The 18716-nt window shown below is 37.3% G+C and overlaps 1 protein-coding gene across 3 annotated transcripts in view; it reads right to left on the bottom strand.

The window, feature by feature from the left end:
* Positions 1-18716, bottom strand: part of usp6nl (USP6 N-terminal like) — a 73153-nt gene that overhangs the window by 34715 nt on the left and 19722 nt on the right. Inside the window, exon 1 of one of the 3 annotated variants that reach the window (XM_051107436.1) lies at positions 11569-12774. The exons of 1 other annotated variant lie outside the window; for it this stretch is intronic. In XM_051107436.1, the coding sequence (XP_050963393.1) occupies positions 11569-11638 (70 nt within the window). In that variant the 5' untranslated portion in view covers positions 11639-12774. Of the gene's footprint in view, positions 1-7972; positions 8239-11568; positions 12775-18716 lie in introns of those variants that run through there. One more of the 3 variants, XM_051107437.1, reaches the window with a different exon arrangement.

Here is an 18716-nt window from a genome sequence, read left to right as displayed (position 1 = left end):
GTTAGGCAATGTAAGTCACTTAATACTAACTTCTTGTTTATTTGACGGTTGTATTAAATCAATATCTTGTTTAAAAAATCCCTTAAAAATCATTAAAAGCTGTCACGCAATCTCACAAAGGTCTATTATAATCAACAAAGCTTTCTCACTGCACAATGAATCTGTTATTTACACTCTCTCTACAGTTTGTTGTGATACATTACTCAATGTTGCAAAAACACATAGAAATCTTTGACGCTCCCCTCAGCGCAAACACAAATATGCTGATCGGATCAGTCACACTAGTGCTCCTAAATATTTTTTCATAGTAGCACACAGTTGTTTTCAATGGTCACACTGTAGAGCCCTGTATTGCAGAAGGAGAAATCGGTTCAACACTGCAGCTGGAACTGCACGTGAAGAATGTGGGAGAAAATATGAGAAAAGTAGTATTTAATATGAGAGTATTTATTATGACATGAGTCAAAACAAGACGAGAGAAAACAGGATGTGAGATGATAAAAAAAGATGCATGTGAAATAAGGAACAAGACAAAAATACAGTAGACTAGATCATATGAAAGAAAGAGACCAGATGAGATGAGATGAGAAGAGAAGAGACAAGAAGATAATGAAGAAGACAAGAAGACATATGGTCTCGTCAAGTAGAGACAGCATTTTGTGAGACATAAGGAGATGAAAGAAAGGAGCACTGCATATGAAAGAAGAGACAAGATGAGATAACTGAACAGAGATGAGAAGAGTATGTGAGAGAAAAGAGATGAAACACGAAGAGCAATTATGTGAGAGACGAAAAGACGAAGAGGTTTGAGTATATGAAAAGAGAAAAGACAGCATGTAGGAGACAAATCAAGACAGAATGAGAAAAGAAAAGGCGAGAAAGGAAGACAGTAGTTTACATGGCTGGTGGTCTTAAAGCTCTGGGGCCTCCACGGCATTTTAGCATTCACTCAGCGCCATGTTTCAGCTCAACACTCTCTCGTTCATGCTCTATACATCAGTCTGACAGCTCACGCTGAGCGTATGTGAGCACAAGCGTATTTAGAGATGAGCGAATGATCTCCGAGGCCTCTGCGGCAGAGGCGTCGTACACGAGAATGAGAAGCATTTCAATCCCTCTTAATGGTCATTTGTCAGATTAACAGAGCTCATTCACGTGGATAAGAGTGAAGAAATCGCAGCTCATCTTCCCTTACGATTTCTAGAGCTGCACTGCTCAGCAGAGATACTGCAGCAAGCTGACTAGAGACGCAATTACTGTGAATTATGAAGGAAAGACTGCAGCAATGACGCTATGCTCAATTTTTGAAACGGGACATGTCAGAGCTATTATTAAATGTGCATAAATACAGCTATGAGAATCTCAAAAGTTAGCTTAGCACTTTAAAGCTAGATTTGAAAGCATAAGATCTCCACCCACCCTGCATAATAACTCTCCAAAGCCAAGCCTCCTCTAAAACACATGAATGTGCACAGGCAGACCAGAGGCCAACCTGTGACAAGACGAAGTTTGTAGGGGGTTGAATGCAATGCTGGCGGATTACCAAACACTAAATACTAAATTGAATATAGATGAGTCCTTAAAGCTACAAAAGTTATTGATTTCCTATTTTCTTGTGTTCTTTGATTGATGGAGATCACAGCAGCTGGGTTATTAGATGCTGCTATTACTTTAAGAGCTTGGCTGCTATTACTTTAAGAGCTGCCGCTGCTGAACGCAACACGGATCTGACACGCATGCTCGTAGTTTCATTTGCACTTTAATATGAAATTATGTAGGATACAGCGCACACCGCTGCATTTGTGCATGCAATTGAAGACCATGTGCTACGAGCACAGTATGACAGGTTGACAGGACAGGTAAATTCATTTTTACTGATGCATGGCCTAAAAGCATCTCATCTGACCACAGTTTACTGTTTTTCTACTAAAGCACCCTCGTGACCTTTCTCGCGCATGTTTGAGTAGCGCCTGGCACTTAAGTGAAGACAGAGTGCACGTCTCCCGTTTGATGTGGTTGTAAAGACGTTCTAAATAAACACACTTCTTGTCAAGAAAAAAAGGCAGAAGCAGCAGTTGTGAGTGGAGTGGCCAACCCTAGCCCTGCCCCTGTGTTAAATATTTTTAATGCTGTTAAACTGGAAAAATTAATCACTAGCGTTAATGCGCTTATTTTGACAGTGAGAAAATAAATGCCAGCTTACAGTTGAAGTCAAAAGTTTACATACGCTTGTCTGCAAAATGTCTATTTTACCAAAATAAGAGGGATTTTACAAAATGCATGTTATTGTTTATTTAGTACAGACCTCAATAAGGTATTTCACATAAAAAATGTTTACATATAATACTTTTTTTTTTTTTTTATAAATTAATAGAACTTATAAAAAATGACCCCTTAAAAACTCCCTTGTTTGTCCTGAACAGTTAAACTGCCTGCTGTTTTTCACAAAAATCCTTCAGGTCCCACAAAATCTTTGGTTTTCCAGCATTTTTGTGTATTTGAACTCTTTTCAACAATGACTGTATGATTTTGAGATCTATCTTTTCATACTGAGGACAACTGAGAGACTCATATGCAACTATTACAGAAGGGTCAAACGCTCACTGATGCTCCAGAAGGAAACACAATGCATTAAGAGCCTGGGGGTAAAAACGTTTGGAATTTGAAGATAAGATAAATTTCAAGATAAATTTAATTTATTTTGTCATCTGGGAAACATGTAAGGAACTTCTGTAGCTTCTAAAGAGCAGCACTGAATGAAAAAATATGATATTTAGGCAAAATAAATAAAATGTATACTGTCCATTCTGTTCAAAAGTTTTCACCCCCTGGCTCTTAATTCATTGTTTTTCCTTCTGGAGCATCAGTGAGCGTTTGAACCTTCTGTAATAGTTGCATATGAGTTTTTTAGTTGTCCCCAATGTGAAAAGATGTATCTTAAAATCATACAGTCGTTATTCAAGGGTTCAAACACACAAAAATGCCAAAAATTTGTGAGACCTGAAGGATTTTTCTGAAGAACAGCAAGCAGTTTAACTGTTCAGGACAAACAAGGGACTCACAGCTGTGAATCATTCACATAACAACACAGTATTAAGAATCAAGCGTATGTAAACTTTTGAATGGGGTCATATTTATAAATTCAACAGTTATTTACTCTTATGGAATATACACTACCGTTCAAAAGTTTGGGGTCAGTAAGACTTGTAATAGTCTTTAAAGAAGTCTCTTATGCTGATCAAGGCTGCATTTATTTGATTAAAAATATAGGAAAAAAAAAAAAAAACAGTATTATTGCAAAATGTTTTTACAATATAAAATAATGTTTTTTATTTTAACATACTTTAAAATAGAATTTATTCCTGTGATGAAAAGCTGAATTTTTATCAGCTGTTACTCCAGTCTTAAGTGTCACATGATCCTTCAGAAATCATTCTAATATGCGGATTTATTATTAGAATGATCAATGTTGGATAATATCAACAGTTGTGCTGCCAAATATTTTTTGGAACTTGTGATTTTTTTTTTTTTCAGGATTCTTTCATGAATAACAAGTTTAAAAGGTACAGTGTTTATTCAAAATATAAATATTTTATAACAATGTAAATTATTTATTATTAACTTTTAATAAACTTTTAATTATTAACTTAATACATCCTTGGTGAATAAAAGTATTAATTTCTTAAAAAAAAAAAGAAACAATAAAAATGTACTGACCCCACACTTTTGAACGGTAGTGTATGTAAACGTGAAATACCTTATTGAGGTCAATACTAAATAAAAAAATAACACGCACTTTGTATGATCCTTCTTATTTTGGTAAAACTATTAACATTTTGCACATTCTGCAAGGCGTGTATTAACTTTTGACTTCAACTGTATATACATACATGCATACATACATGACGGTACCAAAAAAGTTGTTCCTCATGCTTGATAGAGTAGTTATTCATTCAAAAGACTCAAATAATTAAGTACTTTGACATAATTTTAGATACAGCTGAGCATCCTGGGCTCAACATCAATCCAAAAATCAGAAACATACGTTTTAGGCACTGCAAAATTTTGTTTGCACAGAATGTGGGAATAAGAACGTGTTCCTGTAAGCAATAATTAGCGTTCATGTGTAACTGTTTCCATTTATGTATAGTTTTTTTTCTCCTGTGCATATGCTAGATTCTTGCGTATGAGTGGAATTTTGTTGTGCAAATATGAAAGTCTTTTTTTTTCTTTTTTTTTTTTAGAAATTGTATCTATACTAGTTTTTTTTCAGTGTAGCTACTTATCACAATAAGCTAATTTTATAGAAGATGACATTTAAACACATTTATCAAATAAAAGTTCATCTAAACTGAACTCATTAATATGACAAGATGACAAGAAAGATTACAATAAATAATACTGTGTAATGTGAGCAGTACAGCGATTCCGGTCATCTGACAGTAGCACAGTGAGGACACAGTCTAAGTAAACCACACAGACACACACACAGTAGTCTCTCTTGTGTGCAGACGAACTACGAGCAACACATGTTCCTCTGTTCATTCTTTCACTCCGGCATCTTCGCCCTCACAGACGATTCCACTCAGACTGAAGAGCCATCCAGCTTTCTGTCACACACACACACATACTCATGCTGACACTGTCTGACACCATTCAACAAAGCATCATACAGCTCTAAAAGGAAGTCAGTCAAGTAGACATTCCCCAGCTATTTTTATCAACACTTAAGGAACTTATTTCTAATTTTTCCCACTTATACAACTCCCTCCCTACTTCCTGACGAATGTTCTTCTGCCTTTCTCAATCTCTCCCCCTCGTTTCAGTGTCAAAATACCCAGAACTTCCTCAGAGTGGTATTTTGAGTGGTGTGATGTCAATGAATGGTCTGGATCTTTATGACTTTACAGACGCACACACAACCCTGGGAAAGCGTCTGTCATTACAGCTCACTCACACACACGTACATGGGCGGCTTCAAGCCGCAAACAGCAAGCTATCATTCAAATCATAGCCTCTGTATGTCAAGTTCAGCCCATGATGGAAAAGATGCACTGTACAAATCAAAGCTTTAAAAGCAATGCTCTTTAATGTAATTTCAACGTGTCACTTGATTTGTAAAAGCATAAAAATCATGTTTAATGCATTTAGAATGGTCCATGGGGCAAAGATTTTTCTACGTTAAACATAATACACTGTGTTTTGTAAATGACATATTTACAGTAAGATTTAATTTATTAAATAAAAATGAAAATTTTGTCATTAATTACTCACCCTCATGTTGTTCCAAACCCGTAAGATCTTCATCTTCAAAACACAAATTAACTATATTTTTTGATGAAATCCAAGAGCTTTCTGACCCTGCATAGACAGCTAAGAAACTTTCACATTCAAGGCCCAGAAAGGTAGTAAAGACACTGTTATTTTTGCCTTCTTTGCACACAGAAAGTATTCTTGTAGCTTCATAAAATTACAGTTGAACTACTGATATCACATGGACTATTTTAACAATGTCCTTACTACCCTTCCGGGCCTTGAACGTGGTAGTTCTGTCTGTGCAGGGTCAGACAGCTCTCGGATTCCATCAAAAATATCTTAATTTGTGTTGTGAAGATGAATTAAGGCATTACGAGTTTGGAACAACATGAGGGTGAGTTATCAATGACAGAATTTTTATTTTTGGGTGAACTATCCCACCAAAGCATTTATGGAATTAAGTCAAAGCCATTATACTGGGATAAACGTTGCAATAAACACACTTAAATTAAACACTGTCCCCGTTAACATGACAATTTATTAAACTAATTGTTGTGGGGTCATCGGAAATTGATAGGATTCTTTAGGGTCTTAATGAAAAGTCTAAAATATACTTTAGTTAAAAATTCTCAATGGTTGTGTAAAAACACCCTTTTTACCTTAAAATGAGCTCTGCAAAATCATCCCATTCTGAGGGATTGTTCCTTTAAATGTAAATGAGCTCTGCTCGCCCCGCCCCTCTCTTCTCTCTGCTGCTCTGAGAGATTGTTTACTTTAGCCGCATTTACACATTTAGCCGTGAAACTTGCTAACTAGTACGTTATTAGAAAAGGTTATTGCAGAGATTCATAAAAAAACCTTATAACCACTTCTGCTGTAAGTGAAGCTGGTTCACCAATGATTTGCGCGAACATAGACAGATATATGTAGATCGGGATGAGCATTCCCTTTACAAACAAACATAATCCACTGCATCTTCAGCGGCTCAGATGTCAGGAGTAAATGACGACCACTATGTTCATTCTTAAATCCAGCAACACAACACCTCAATCACTCAATATGAGATATTCTTGTCTAACTTACATCCCTGCTCCGGCATCGAAACAATGGAGGTCGGACTGTTACAGCTGATCTGAGGTAAGACACTCATGTCAATCAACTATCGTGGGAGTGGCCTCTATAGGTGTGAGCCCACACCGACAGGCATTTGAGAATGGCTCGACTTGAAAAAGGGGATATTATTTTTACAGATTAATAAAAAAATCACTGCATGGATTTTTATCATTATAGTGTGGATTTGTAAATACACTGCCAACACACATTAATGTTCAAATAACATCTAACAGTGAACTTTGCATCCGATGACCCCTTTAATGAATTATTAATTACATTTATTATTTACAAAAATTTTTAAAAGATGATTTTTTTTTAATGCAATTTGTTTGCGGGAGGCCAAACAAACGTAGCATTACATTTGATTTATGCAAAGTAAATTGCAATAGTATTTTTGTTTATCAGCTATGACAAAGCAAATGCCTTATAAGACGTTACAGTACATGCTGTATTTATACCAAAAACCAAAAATTTAAAAACTAGTTTGCAACAAACTCACACTGAGAGATATTCGCATTCAGAGACTCATTAGGCTTTCTGCTTCCATCTTTTTTCTCAGTCAAACTCCTCTCTCTCTCTCATCAGAGTGCAAGTGAGTAACTGTAATGTCAAGCCTGATTGGTGACACGCTCATTTCCCGCCTGTTGTTCTCTCCTCTTGACTCATACATCATTTCATCCTTATTTTATCCTTAATGAAAGACAGGACAGAGCAGAAACCAAGGGCGCACGCGGTCGAAAAACAAATGGAATGTTTGACAGATCAATCTCATGCGGTTATTGCTGCTTCACTTCTACCGTGACACGTTGCTTTCAAATGTAGATGTTGAGGAATAAAGATTGTACGAGAACAAACAAGAACTCACCATAATCTACAACTTTTATGATGTATATGTGACCCTGGACCACAAAGCCTGTCGTAAGTAGCATATTTGTAGCAATAGCCAACAATACATTGTATGGCTCAAAATGATCAATTTTTCTTTTATGCCAAAGATCATTAGGATATTAAGTAAAGATCATGTTCCATGTAAATTTCCTACTGTAAATGATCAATTGATTTTTGATTAGTAATATGCATTGCTGAATAACTTTTTCTCAATATTTTGATTTTTTTGCACCCTCAGATTACAGATTTTCAAATAGTTGTATCTCAGCCAAATATTGTTCTATCCTAACAAACCATACATCAATAAAAAGCTTGTTTATTCATAAAATTGACCCTTATGGGACTGTAAGAACAGTCATATAGGCTATGTATAAACTATAGATCCAGATCCTGATTATTTTTATGGTGTGTCCAATAACAAATTTGTAGAATTGGTCTTATTTTTAATCACTGCTATTTTTGCTTTGACACAGATTAAACGTTAAGATACCTCAACATATTGAATTTAAAGTCATATTTTATTCAATATTCATGTATAATATTGTTCTTTAATGTGACATTTATTAGTTAATCCAACATTGATAGACCAATCACCTATTAAAGTTAAAAACTTCTGTAACAAATATCAGTCAAACCAACAGTAGATCCACCTTTGAGTAAATGCAATGATGTCATAGAGCTACTGTTTAAACAGAATTACGTAATTAAATCTTACCTGGATCAATTTCTTCATGATCCGTGTCGCAGTTTAGATTTTTGTTATGCATGAGTGTGACGAACACATGCACCAGCACTAACACGTTAGTTTTCTGTACTTGCCATGGTAAAAGTGAACTTTCAACAGCTAAGCTAAAGAAATCCAGGCTTTCATCATTCTGAGTCAAATAAGATACGACGGAGAAGCAGAAAGAAAGAAGAAATGGAGAAAAGAAAGAGGAATGGAGGGGAAAGATGACAGCAAGGAGGAAAGGAGGCAATGATACGCGTTCTGACAATACGGCTGTTTGTTTACTTCAGAGACACGTCACACTTTTAGACCCACACACTACATACCAGACTGACTAACAAACAAGAGTTCCTATTCACACACACAGACACACAGGCACACACACTTTACAGATTGCTCACAGCACACACACACACATATTACATATCTTATTAAAATGTAAACTTGCTTAGAAAAATTTTAACATAAGATCAACTATGTCTCAAATTGTGCTCATGTTTGCCAAGATACCTAAGTGTGCAGTCAAAAGATGTCAATATGTTCTCAAACATTTATTAAGTATCAAAAATTATCGGAGACACGCTATCCACATTCTTTTAATAGCGCTATGCTGTCAACGATTGCCTCATTTGTCTATATTTAGCTCTCATGAGAACTTGTAGTAGAAACATCACATACTTTTTATACTTAAATGAACTATATCTTAAGACCTCATTAACGTTTCCTTTGAACAATGTTCCTCTGAGATGACAACATGTTTTAGCTTTTGGCTCTGTTACCATATTTAAATAACTGATCGAGTTTTCCTTGTAGTAAAAATGCACTGTGGGAGAAAAAAAAAGAAGTCGGAACAGAAATTGAAAGAAGGCAGAAGAAAGAAAAAGACCAGAAATAGAGAAGAATGAGGGAAGCAGTGGATAAATTATTTACTTCTGAGTATCCTCATGTTACACCACAGACCTGAGACTCAACACTTGACTCTATCAACCAATCAGATGACAGTATCAGCCTATTCCAGTTAAGAACAGCCAATCAAATTCTCAGCTATGTGCTGTAAATCTATTCCATGATATCATATTATTGCTTGCATGTTAACATAAATATAAAACATGTGTTACCCTAAAATTCATTAGTTTTGAAATCTACGAGAACTCCACTTCTTCTCTAAGAGATTATGTATAATTTTATCTGAAAAAAAAGCATTCGTAGATACACATTTCTAAAACTGTATATTTAATTAATAGCCTTTTGATATACTAGTGTAGCATACTATGATTTGGGATGCACTAATTCTCATCTTGCATAATTCTACACTCTTAAATAGCTTTTTTACTGGACAAAAGGTTCTTTATAGTGAAAAAGGATCTTCAGATTCTGAAAATGTTCATCACACCAAAGATAAAATGGCAATTTAAAGGGTTACTCCACCCCAAAATGAAAATTTTGTCATTAATCACTTACCCCCATGTCGTTCCAAACCCGTAAAAGCTTAGTTCGTCTTTTAAAACACAATTTAAGATATTTTGGATGAAAACTAGGAGGCTCGTGACCGTCCCATTGACTACCAGGTAAATGACACTGTCAAGAGGAGACAAATTGTTGAACAAAATCGTTGTTATTTTTTTCTTTGAGTACAAAAAGTACTCTCGTCACTTTATACAATTCAGATTAAACCACTGATGGCAGATGGACTATTTTGACGATGTCTTTCATACTTTTCTGGGTCTTGACAGTGGTATTTACCTGGCAGTCAATGGGACAGTCACAAGCCTCTTGGGTTTTCATCCAAAATATCTTAAATTGTGTTCCGAAGACAAATAAAGCTTTTATGGGTTTGGAACGACATGAGGGTAAGTGATTAATGACAACATTTTCATTTTGGGGTGGAGTAACCCTTTCAGAACTGTTTATTAAAAATGTATTTTTAATAAATGGTTCTTTTATGGATTCATACGTAAACCCCCTTTTAGAATCATTATTTTTTAAGTGTGTAGGGTGTAAAATTTAACAGCATGATGCAAGGAAACCAGACTCCAACTGCCAGGAAGCTAGTGAAAAATGACAGGAAATAAGTTTGGAAATGCAACACCATAAATAAGTCGACATTATCAACCAGGAACTGTCACTTTGAATCCAATGGCCTACAAAAGGTGCCTGTTTTGTAAATACTCACACACACATACCAATACAAAGAAGGGCTGATAAATGGAGAAGCTGGTAGAGGAAGTGAACAACATAAACATGTCAAATAGCTTTTGAATCACACACGCACACACACGCTGTAAAATTAGCTCATTTCACACCAACTTGGAGATATCACATCATACTTCCTTAATAAAAACCCCTGCTGCAAACATATGTGAGTGTGTAACCATGAGCTATAATGAGCTCAGCTAGCAGGGGACCTGCATGGATTGCTAAAATCAGGGTTTAAATTGAAAGTTTCACATTATTGCGAAATTGAAGACAGAACAGTGCAAAGCAGACTTCTGTTTGGCTGATTCAAGATCGCTGTGTTTCACAAGAGTGGATGCCTCATTATGAAGCAACTGCACTTGATTGCACAGATTGGAATGGTTTATATAAAATGTGAAGTCCATGTCTGAAATTAATAAGTTCACCCAAAAATCAGCATTCTGCCATTAATTACATCATCAAGTCATTCGAAACCCATTTGACTTTCTCTCATTCGTAGAACACAGTTCACCCTGCGTGACAAAACAAAAACGAATGGTGATAATCTAAGGACACCCTTACTGTCAACATAGGAATTAAGAGGGTAAGTGCTGCTAATCAAATACCTTTGGTTGACTCATCATCAGCAAGTGTGAGCACCTCTAAAAAAGCAGAAGTTTGGCAGTTTGCCGGAGCCTTCAGGTGTGTCTTAACACAAAGAGGAAGAGAAGCAATTGAAAAGCAATTGTTGCTGCCATCAATCTGAGAAAGGTAATACAGCCATTTCCAAATAATTTGAAGTCTGTCATTCCACAGTGAGGAAGATTACTCACAAGTGGAAGACATTCAAGACAGACACCAATTTCCCAGGAGTGGACGTCCCAGGAAATTCACCACATGGTCAGACTGTACAATACTCTGAGAAATTGCAGACAACCCAATTACACCTCAAACTATATAGGCCTCAGTTAACTTGTTAAATGATAAAGTTTGTGACAGTAGAATTGGGCAAATATTGACCAATATATCGGCCTTGTGCAAATACTAATTTTACTTTTTTTTTTGACATTTTTGAAGCTTGACAGCCTAGTCCCATTCACTTTCAGTGTAGAAAGATGAAAATGCGACTTTGGAAAAACAGGTTAGTAAACTACAAAAAAACACAGCTGCTTTCAACAAGAAATGAGTCTTTAACTTGCCCTTGACAACTCTCTCACCAATCCACACATACTGTATAAAACAACACACAACCACTTCACATTAACATAAGGTATGACATTTTTGCAGTCGTTGAGTGTTAACTAGTGTGAAACCACAGAAAAAACTGCAAAAGCAACATTATAGAAAATAAATCAAGCTTTTCAAGTGAGACACAGTTACGCCAAACACGTACAGTTTCACATACACACCTGCAAATCGGCTACTGGCGCGGCGGCGAGAGGGCGACACCAGCTCCTTAACAATTTGCAGCACTTGCATGATCAGAAGGGGGCGGGGCCAAGGTGTGAACAGAACGTATGTTGGGGGGCGGAGCCAGTGCAGAAAAAAGCGCAAAGATCTTCATTCTCACCGCCCATGCACAAAAACGACTGAAAATAGCATTACTAGACCGAATTTAGCTACAAAATAGTCTTGATTGTCGACTGTCAATCCGGTTCAGTTGGCGGCCATCTTGGTGATCATTAAACCTCATATCAATTTGAAAAACTAAATTTGAGTCAAAATTACAAAATATAATAAAATCAAATAAATCTTTAGCTCAAAATAGCACTAAAAACTATTTTTCAGGCTCGTCCAGTTAATGCACGATCAAGAGTAAATAAACAGACGAGGCCTCCATCAAAAAGTGATTGAATGGTGGGATTTCCATTTCTACAGCCACCATACCGAGAGTAGCATATTTTTACATTCATTTTTATCACGAGCCATCTCCTTCCCTTATACTATCTCTGATGCTAGTCTCCTGTCTTTTCCATTAATTTGCAGTTTCTTCCTTTCATTTTGTGTACAAAACGCATCCAAAGGCAGCTTCGGTCTGCAAGTCCAACTAAAAAACACCACTAATTCATAACACGTAAATGAATCACAGAATACACTCTTCAACATCCAAAACACAGTTTCTGATATCTTCTGTACTTCATAAACCACATTAAATCCCTCCAAAAGCAGCGTCACAGGTTAAAATCAGCAATGCATCCTGCAGAATTTGCTTTCTGCAATCCAGGTCCCACCGGTCCGAACACGAGGGTCCGCGTCTGTCTTTTTTATCCTTCACATCATTTCTTGCTGCTTGCCTCTATCTCTCACACACACTCTTCTTCCAAGCAGAGTTGGGCATCTGCAGTTCTTCTTGTTTATTTCACTCTTTTGCAGATAGACAGTGTCCAGTTCTTCTTCCTGTAACCGCAGTATGGTTGTGTGTCAGGTAGGAGAGACCATCTGAAAAAGTGGCTACACCTCTCTCTCTCTCTCTCTCTCTCTCTCTCTCTCTCTCTCTATCGCAGTCTCTGGCATCCAAATCAATACAGCTAGGGCAAGCTGTATAACACAGCTCTACTCTATTCTTCTCTCGCTCTCGTTTATTCTTCACAGCCCAGCTCGCCACTGACACACACATTCCAGCTTTAAATTAGAGAGCATCTGTTACAACAGCCCCTCCCCTCAACTCTCTCTCCCTCTTTCTTTCTCTCTCTCTCATCTGTTCCTCCTGTTTTAGGATTTAATGTGAATATGTAAATGCTGGTCTTATATTCAAAATATCATCATAACAGATGGGATAGTAAAGGTGGAATCCTTTAATCTAGGATACATTATGGATTGGAAACATTTCTAATGCCCTAAAATTATTTTTGCAATTTTAAATAAACAATTAAAGAGAAAACAGTTAACTGATAGATAGATAGATAGATAGATAGATAGATAGATAGATAGATAGATAGATAGATAGATAGATAGACAGATAGATAGATAGATAGATAGACAGACAGACAGATTAAACAGACAGACTGGATTGAAAGACAGACAGACAGACAGACAGACAGACAGATAGATAGATAGATAGATAGATAGATAGATAGATAGATAGATAGATAGATAGACTGTCACAGACAGACAGGCAGATAGGACAGACAGACAGACAGACAGATAGATAGATAGATAGATAGATAGATAGATAGATAGATAGATAGATAGATAGATAGATAGATAGATAGATAGATAGATAGATAAAACAGACAGACCGATAGACTGATACAGACAGACAGACAGACAAACAGATAAGACAGACAGATAGACCAACCGACAGACAGACAGACAGACAGATAGACAGAAAGGTAGATAGATAGACAGATAGATAAAATAGACAGATTGATAGATTGATACAGACAGACAGACAGAGAGACAGGCAAACAGATAAGACAGACAGATAAACAGACCGACCAACCAACAGACAGACACATAAATAGATAGATGGATAGATAAAATAGACAGACCAATAGACTGATAAAGACAGACAGATAGACAGACCGACCAACCGACCGACCGACCAACCAACCGACTGACCGACAGACAGACAGACAGACAGACAGATAGATAAAATAGACAGACCGATAGATTGATACAGACAGACAGACAGGCAAACAGAGAAGACAGACAGACAGACCTATAAATAAATAGATAGATAGACAGACCGATAGATAGACTGTCACAGACAGACACACAGACAGATAAGACAGATAGACAGACAGACAGGCAGACACACAGACAGACAGACAGACAGATAGATAGATAGATAGATAGATAGATAGATAGATAGATAGATAGATAGATAGATAGATAGATGATATAGTGTGTTGCATTTATAATGCACAAGTATGCATAATCAAAGAAAAGGTCCAATAGAGAGTTATAAAATGTTATAATAAAAACAAAATTATTTTCAATTTCGATATTATTTGATTGGATTTTGAAATGCTCAATAATTGCCATCACATAATTGCAACAAGCCTAACTGTGATAAATGTGGCCATTCATCCTTCCTTCTAATAGCTCTCACAAGAGCCATTTCTGTACAATGCGCAACAACCCACAATATAAAGAAAAATCAAACAGACATGGGAGAGAGATTTGAAGTCAGGTAAATGCTGCCGATGTAATTTTAAGTCTCAACACACATGCACAGACAGCAAACCTGCAAGCACTAGTATAATCATATGCCAAACCCCAGAGTTAAATCACAAATACACCTGCATGTTTAAATGATTACACACACACATACACACAACCCTCAAGCAAGCTATTCATCTACCTTTACATTTCACAGTGCCTGATCTTGCTCAAGGACAGTGTGTTATCATGGCTCGCTGCAGCGGTGTGTATGTGTCTTGTGCAGACATCCAGCAGCACATGTATCCTCCGTTGTAATCAATCTCTATATAATGGCCTCGTTTGGATCTAATTACCCTCTACCTCCCTGAAATGTGCTGAAAGCGTCAAAAACACAAAACAGCCTGACAACGTTACATCAGCATTACATCATCGCTGCTCACCACTAAATAACACTAGTGAACCATGTTTAAACCATGAGATCCATGTGTCTGAATTTAACCACAGCTATCATGGGACTGTAGCAAAAGTACTGCACAGCCCTGTGCTAACCAAACTGCAGTGCTACACTACTGCAACCAATAAATAATACTTTCACAATGTTCCTGGAATGTTATTTAGAGTTAGTGCAACCTGTGCAGGAACAGATTTTTGAAATTTGGAAATCTTGTTCTGAAAAGTTGTTTTAACCTAAGAATACTTCAGTTTCAGTAAAACAGATTCAAAGAGATGCCAACTTTTTTCCATGGGAGTTTAAAGCTGAAATTCATGTTATCCAGTGTCATTGTCCATCTCTCTGTAGCAGCTTACAACTTTCTGGGCAAAGTCTTGATCTTTGGGGCTTGGTCATGAAACTTAAGATCACAAATGTGGCTTTGTACTCTTTGTTTGGATCATGGTCTTTGCTTTTGGTCTCAGGAGAGGTAGGTCACAGTTTATTCCTAGCACATACTGGTGGGAATTTCCATGACCCAACATAGGTGTTAGGTTGGGTTGTAGACAAGGTTGAGGAAAGGTTATTGTCTTTGTATCTGGGCCTCATGAGTTTAAAATTTGGTCTATATCGAAACATTGAGAGTTCATGCTGATTTGGGTCTTAAGGGGTCTCTAATTAGTCTGGTCATTAGAGGGTGTGGAACTGGTCTATATCTGGTCCTGAGGGATCTAGTACTGGTCAGAGTCTTAGAGGCTCTGGTACTGGATCTAAGGGGATCTCTATTATCTGTCTGAGTCTGAGTCTTAGAGGCTCTTGGTACTGGATCTAAGGGGATCTCTATTATCTGTCTGGAAGGTCTGGAATCTGTTTGAGTCTCAGAGGCTCTGGTATTGGTTTGGGAATGGGTCTTAGGGGCTCTGGAGTTGGCCTGGATCTAATGTGAATCTGTATTGTAAGAGAATCTGGAATCTGTCAGAGTCTCAGAGTCTCTGGTATTGGTTTGGGAATGGGTCTTAGGAGGCCCGGAGTTGGCCTGGATCTGAGGGGATCTGTATTGTATTGGTGTAAAATGGTCTGGAATCTGTCGGAGTCTCAGAAGTTCTGGTATTGGTTTAGGAATGGGTCTTAGGGAGTCTGGAGTTTGGGACAAAAAGCATCTCTAACTGGCCCTTGGGGTGGGGATCTGGAAATGGTCCATATCTGAGCTTAAAGGGATTTCGTTTTGGTCTGAGTCTTACAGCAAAGGTCCTGGAGGGCCACTGTCTTGCAGAGTTTAGCTCCAACTTGCCTCAACATACCTGCCTGGAATTTTCTAGTATACAAGACCTTGTTTAGCTGGTTCAGGGGTGTTTAATTGGGGACACAGCTAAACTCTGCAGGACAGTGACCCTCCAGCAGCAGGACTGAACACCCCTGTCCTAAGGGATCTGTTATTGGTCTGGCTCTTAGATTGTCTGGTATTGGTCTACATCTGGTCCTCAAGGAGTCTACACCTTGTATCTCCTTTGGGACTGGTGCTGGAGCTGGAGGCAGTGCTTGGCTGGGCTCAAGTTACTACTGACTTGAGAGCAGTGGAAGCCAACAGGCATCAAAGGTCCCCTTGTTCAAGACTAGCAAGGTTTTGGGGCCAATTTGGAACCAGGGTTTGGGCACTGGTCCAGGGTTATTTTTTGTGTGTCTGAAAAAAGAGAGATTGGATCCAGATTGGGCCCTGGTTTATGGGGAGTTGGGTCTGGGTCTTAGGGTGAGTCAGATATTGCTCTGAGTCTTAAGGGGTCTAGTATTGATTTGGTTCTTAGGGGATCTGGTATTGGTCTGTATATGGGTCTTGAGATCTCTGCTGGGGTTTGTTAAACTGATCAGTGTGGACAGAGCAGAAGTGATCTGAAATCAACATTTCTACAGTACGGTTTGCGGTCCAGACCCTGAACATGTCAGAAGTAACAAGCATGATGGAGTGTTATGTTGATGTGATAACAGTACTGGATTTGTAGGAGCTGAATGAAGTGAAAGCGCACGGCTCAGCTGAGCTTAAATAATGCATGCAGAATAGTGGATTCATTTGATTCAGATATGCAGAGGCACAGTAACATCCCACAGCACCGCACTGCGATTAGAGTGTATGCGATGAAGACAAATCATAATGCAACTCTCAAAATGCTCTGCATGAATTTCCTCTCTTTTATTCACTCTCTACTGCTGGACAAATGCCAGTGAGAAAGAGCGGGTATAGTGGCTTTGGAAAACAGTCTGTCACATCCTGTTTACTACTTTCTCATCCTCAGTGTTAAGTTTCACATGCAATGTAATGGTTGTTTAATGTTGATTGTTCCAATTAACTGATGGATTTATTTAATGTTTGTTGACAGGTTTGCACTGATGGCTAGGATATAGATAAGACCGGGATATATGAATAAACAGTTCAGTGTACTGCTATCACATCTGTTTCTCAATTATCAGAATTAAATGACTATGACTATCAATATTAAGTTCACATTACAACTTATTCTGGCCAAGAACTGCTTACTTAGAAAAGAAGAGATCATCTGACTAGCATGTAAAGTGACCAACCACACTTTAACGGAGGGTTTATCTAAAATAAATCATGTAAATAAATAAAAACCCTCAAGCTTAGGAGTCTCTGCAGATATTTGTATAAGTTAGCAGAATATGTGTGTAAACTCTGTGATCAGAATGTCTGTCCATCTTGAAGTAATAAATTATTTTGCAGACATAACTTCAAAAGCTAAAAACAGTTCTGCATGTGGATATCTAGTTTGCAAGTAAGCATCTGAAACAAAACTTGATACCATGTACCTCACATTGATTAGCACTTTCTGAAATGTGCTTATCAACCCATTATCTTGTAAAAATAAGTTGGTTTCCAGCAGACTGGTAAAGATATCTATGAATTAGTTCTTTAGCAATCTTTTAAATAAAAAAAAAAAAAAAAAAAAACTATATTATCTATTATACACACAGTATGTATATATACACATTTATGAATAACAGGAATTATGTATTCATATATCTTTCCAAAGTTAAAAGTTTTATGGGCCTGTGTGTGTGGAACTTCCTATAATGAAGTGTAAACTATATCCATCTAGGCATCTGGGGAAGTGACTATATAATGCAGAATTTACAAGCGAGTTAGCAACTGTCATTTCACTATCACACACCTATGAGTTTGTGTGTATGCACTGAGTCACACACACACACCCTTGATCCAGACATGTACAGCAAAGAAAAAAGCTCTCAATATTTGATCAACACACACTTGATTAAAAAACACACAAAACAGCTCTTAAAAAGATCATGAACTGCCTTTTTATTATTTTGTACTGTTCTCTGAGGTCCACTGATAATGTTATCAAAATTTCTACATAAAAAAATAATTTAGAAGGCTATTTTCCATCCTGTTTCGACCCCCTTCATCAGAACGCTCTGTTTGAATAGGTGTTGCGGATTCTAGACTCTGAAGTAAACGCCCACTGGTATGATTGATGATTGGCTAATAGTTGTGTATGTTTAACAGCCTACATTCTTCATAAGGTGTGTCTGACTCGAACTGGTGCTGCGCAGACCAATCGGTGTATGACATCAAAGATTTTGAAAGTTCAATTCGTCTGCTCTCTATAGCTCTCACTGTACTTTAATGTCCTAAAACGGTCAGTCTGCACAGTCCTGCTTCAAGTCGGAAACACCTAACGATGGACGCTCCTCTGATTTAGGTTAAAAACTAAAATATGTAATACATATCAAACAACTTGTAATAAAAAGCACAGTTAGTCACAGTTAGTCGGTTCCAACATACTCAACACAGTATTGTATTTTAGTTTCAATCTTTTTGAAAATCCTGCATCGAATTGTGACTCGTTTGCAAACAAATCCTTGGAAAAATGAAATGAACAAAGGGCCGAGTTCTTACTGATGTGGTCTGGAACTTCAAACAAGAAGTTAATCCACTCTTTCCTAATGTTGTGATCAGTACGAAGCCAATGCAAAGATTATTTTTCC

Source organism: Labeo rohita, chromosome 4 (genome assembly GCF_022985175.1).
Source record: "Labeo rohita strain BAU-BD-2019 chromosome 4, IGBB_LRoh.1.0, whole genome shotgun sequence".
Taxonomy (NCBI): Eukaryota; Metazoa; Chordata; class Actinopteri; order Cypriniformes; family Cyprinidae; genus Labeo; species Labeo rohita.
This window is presented reverse-complemented; position numbering and strand designations above follow the sequence as displayed.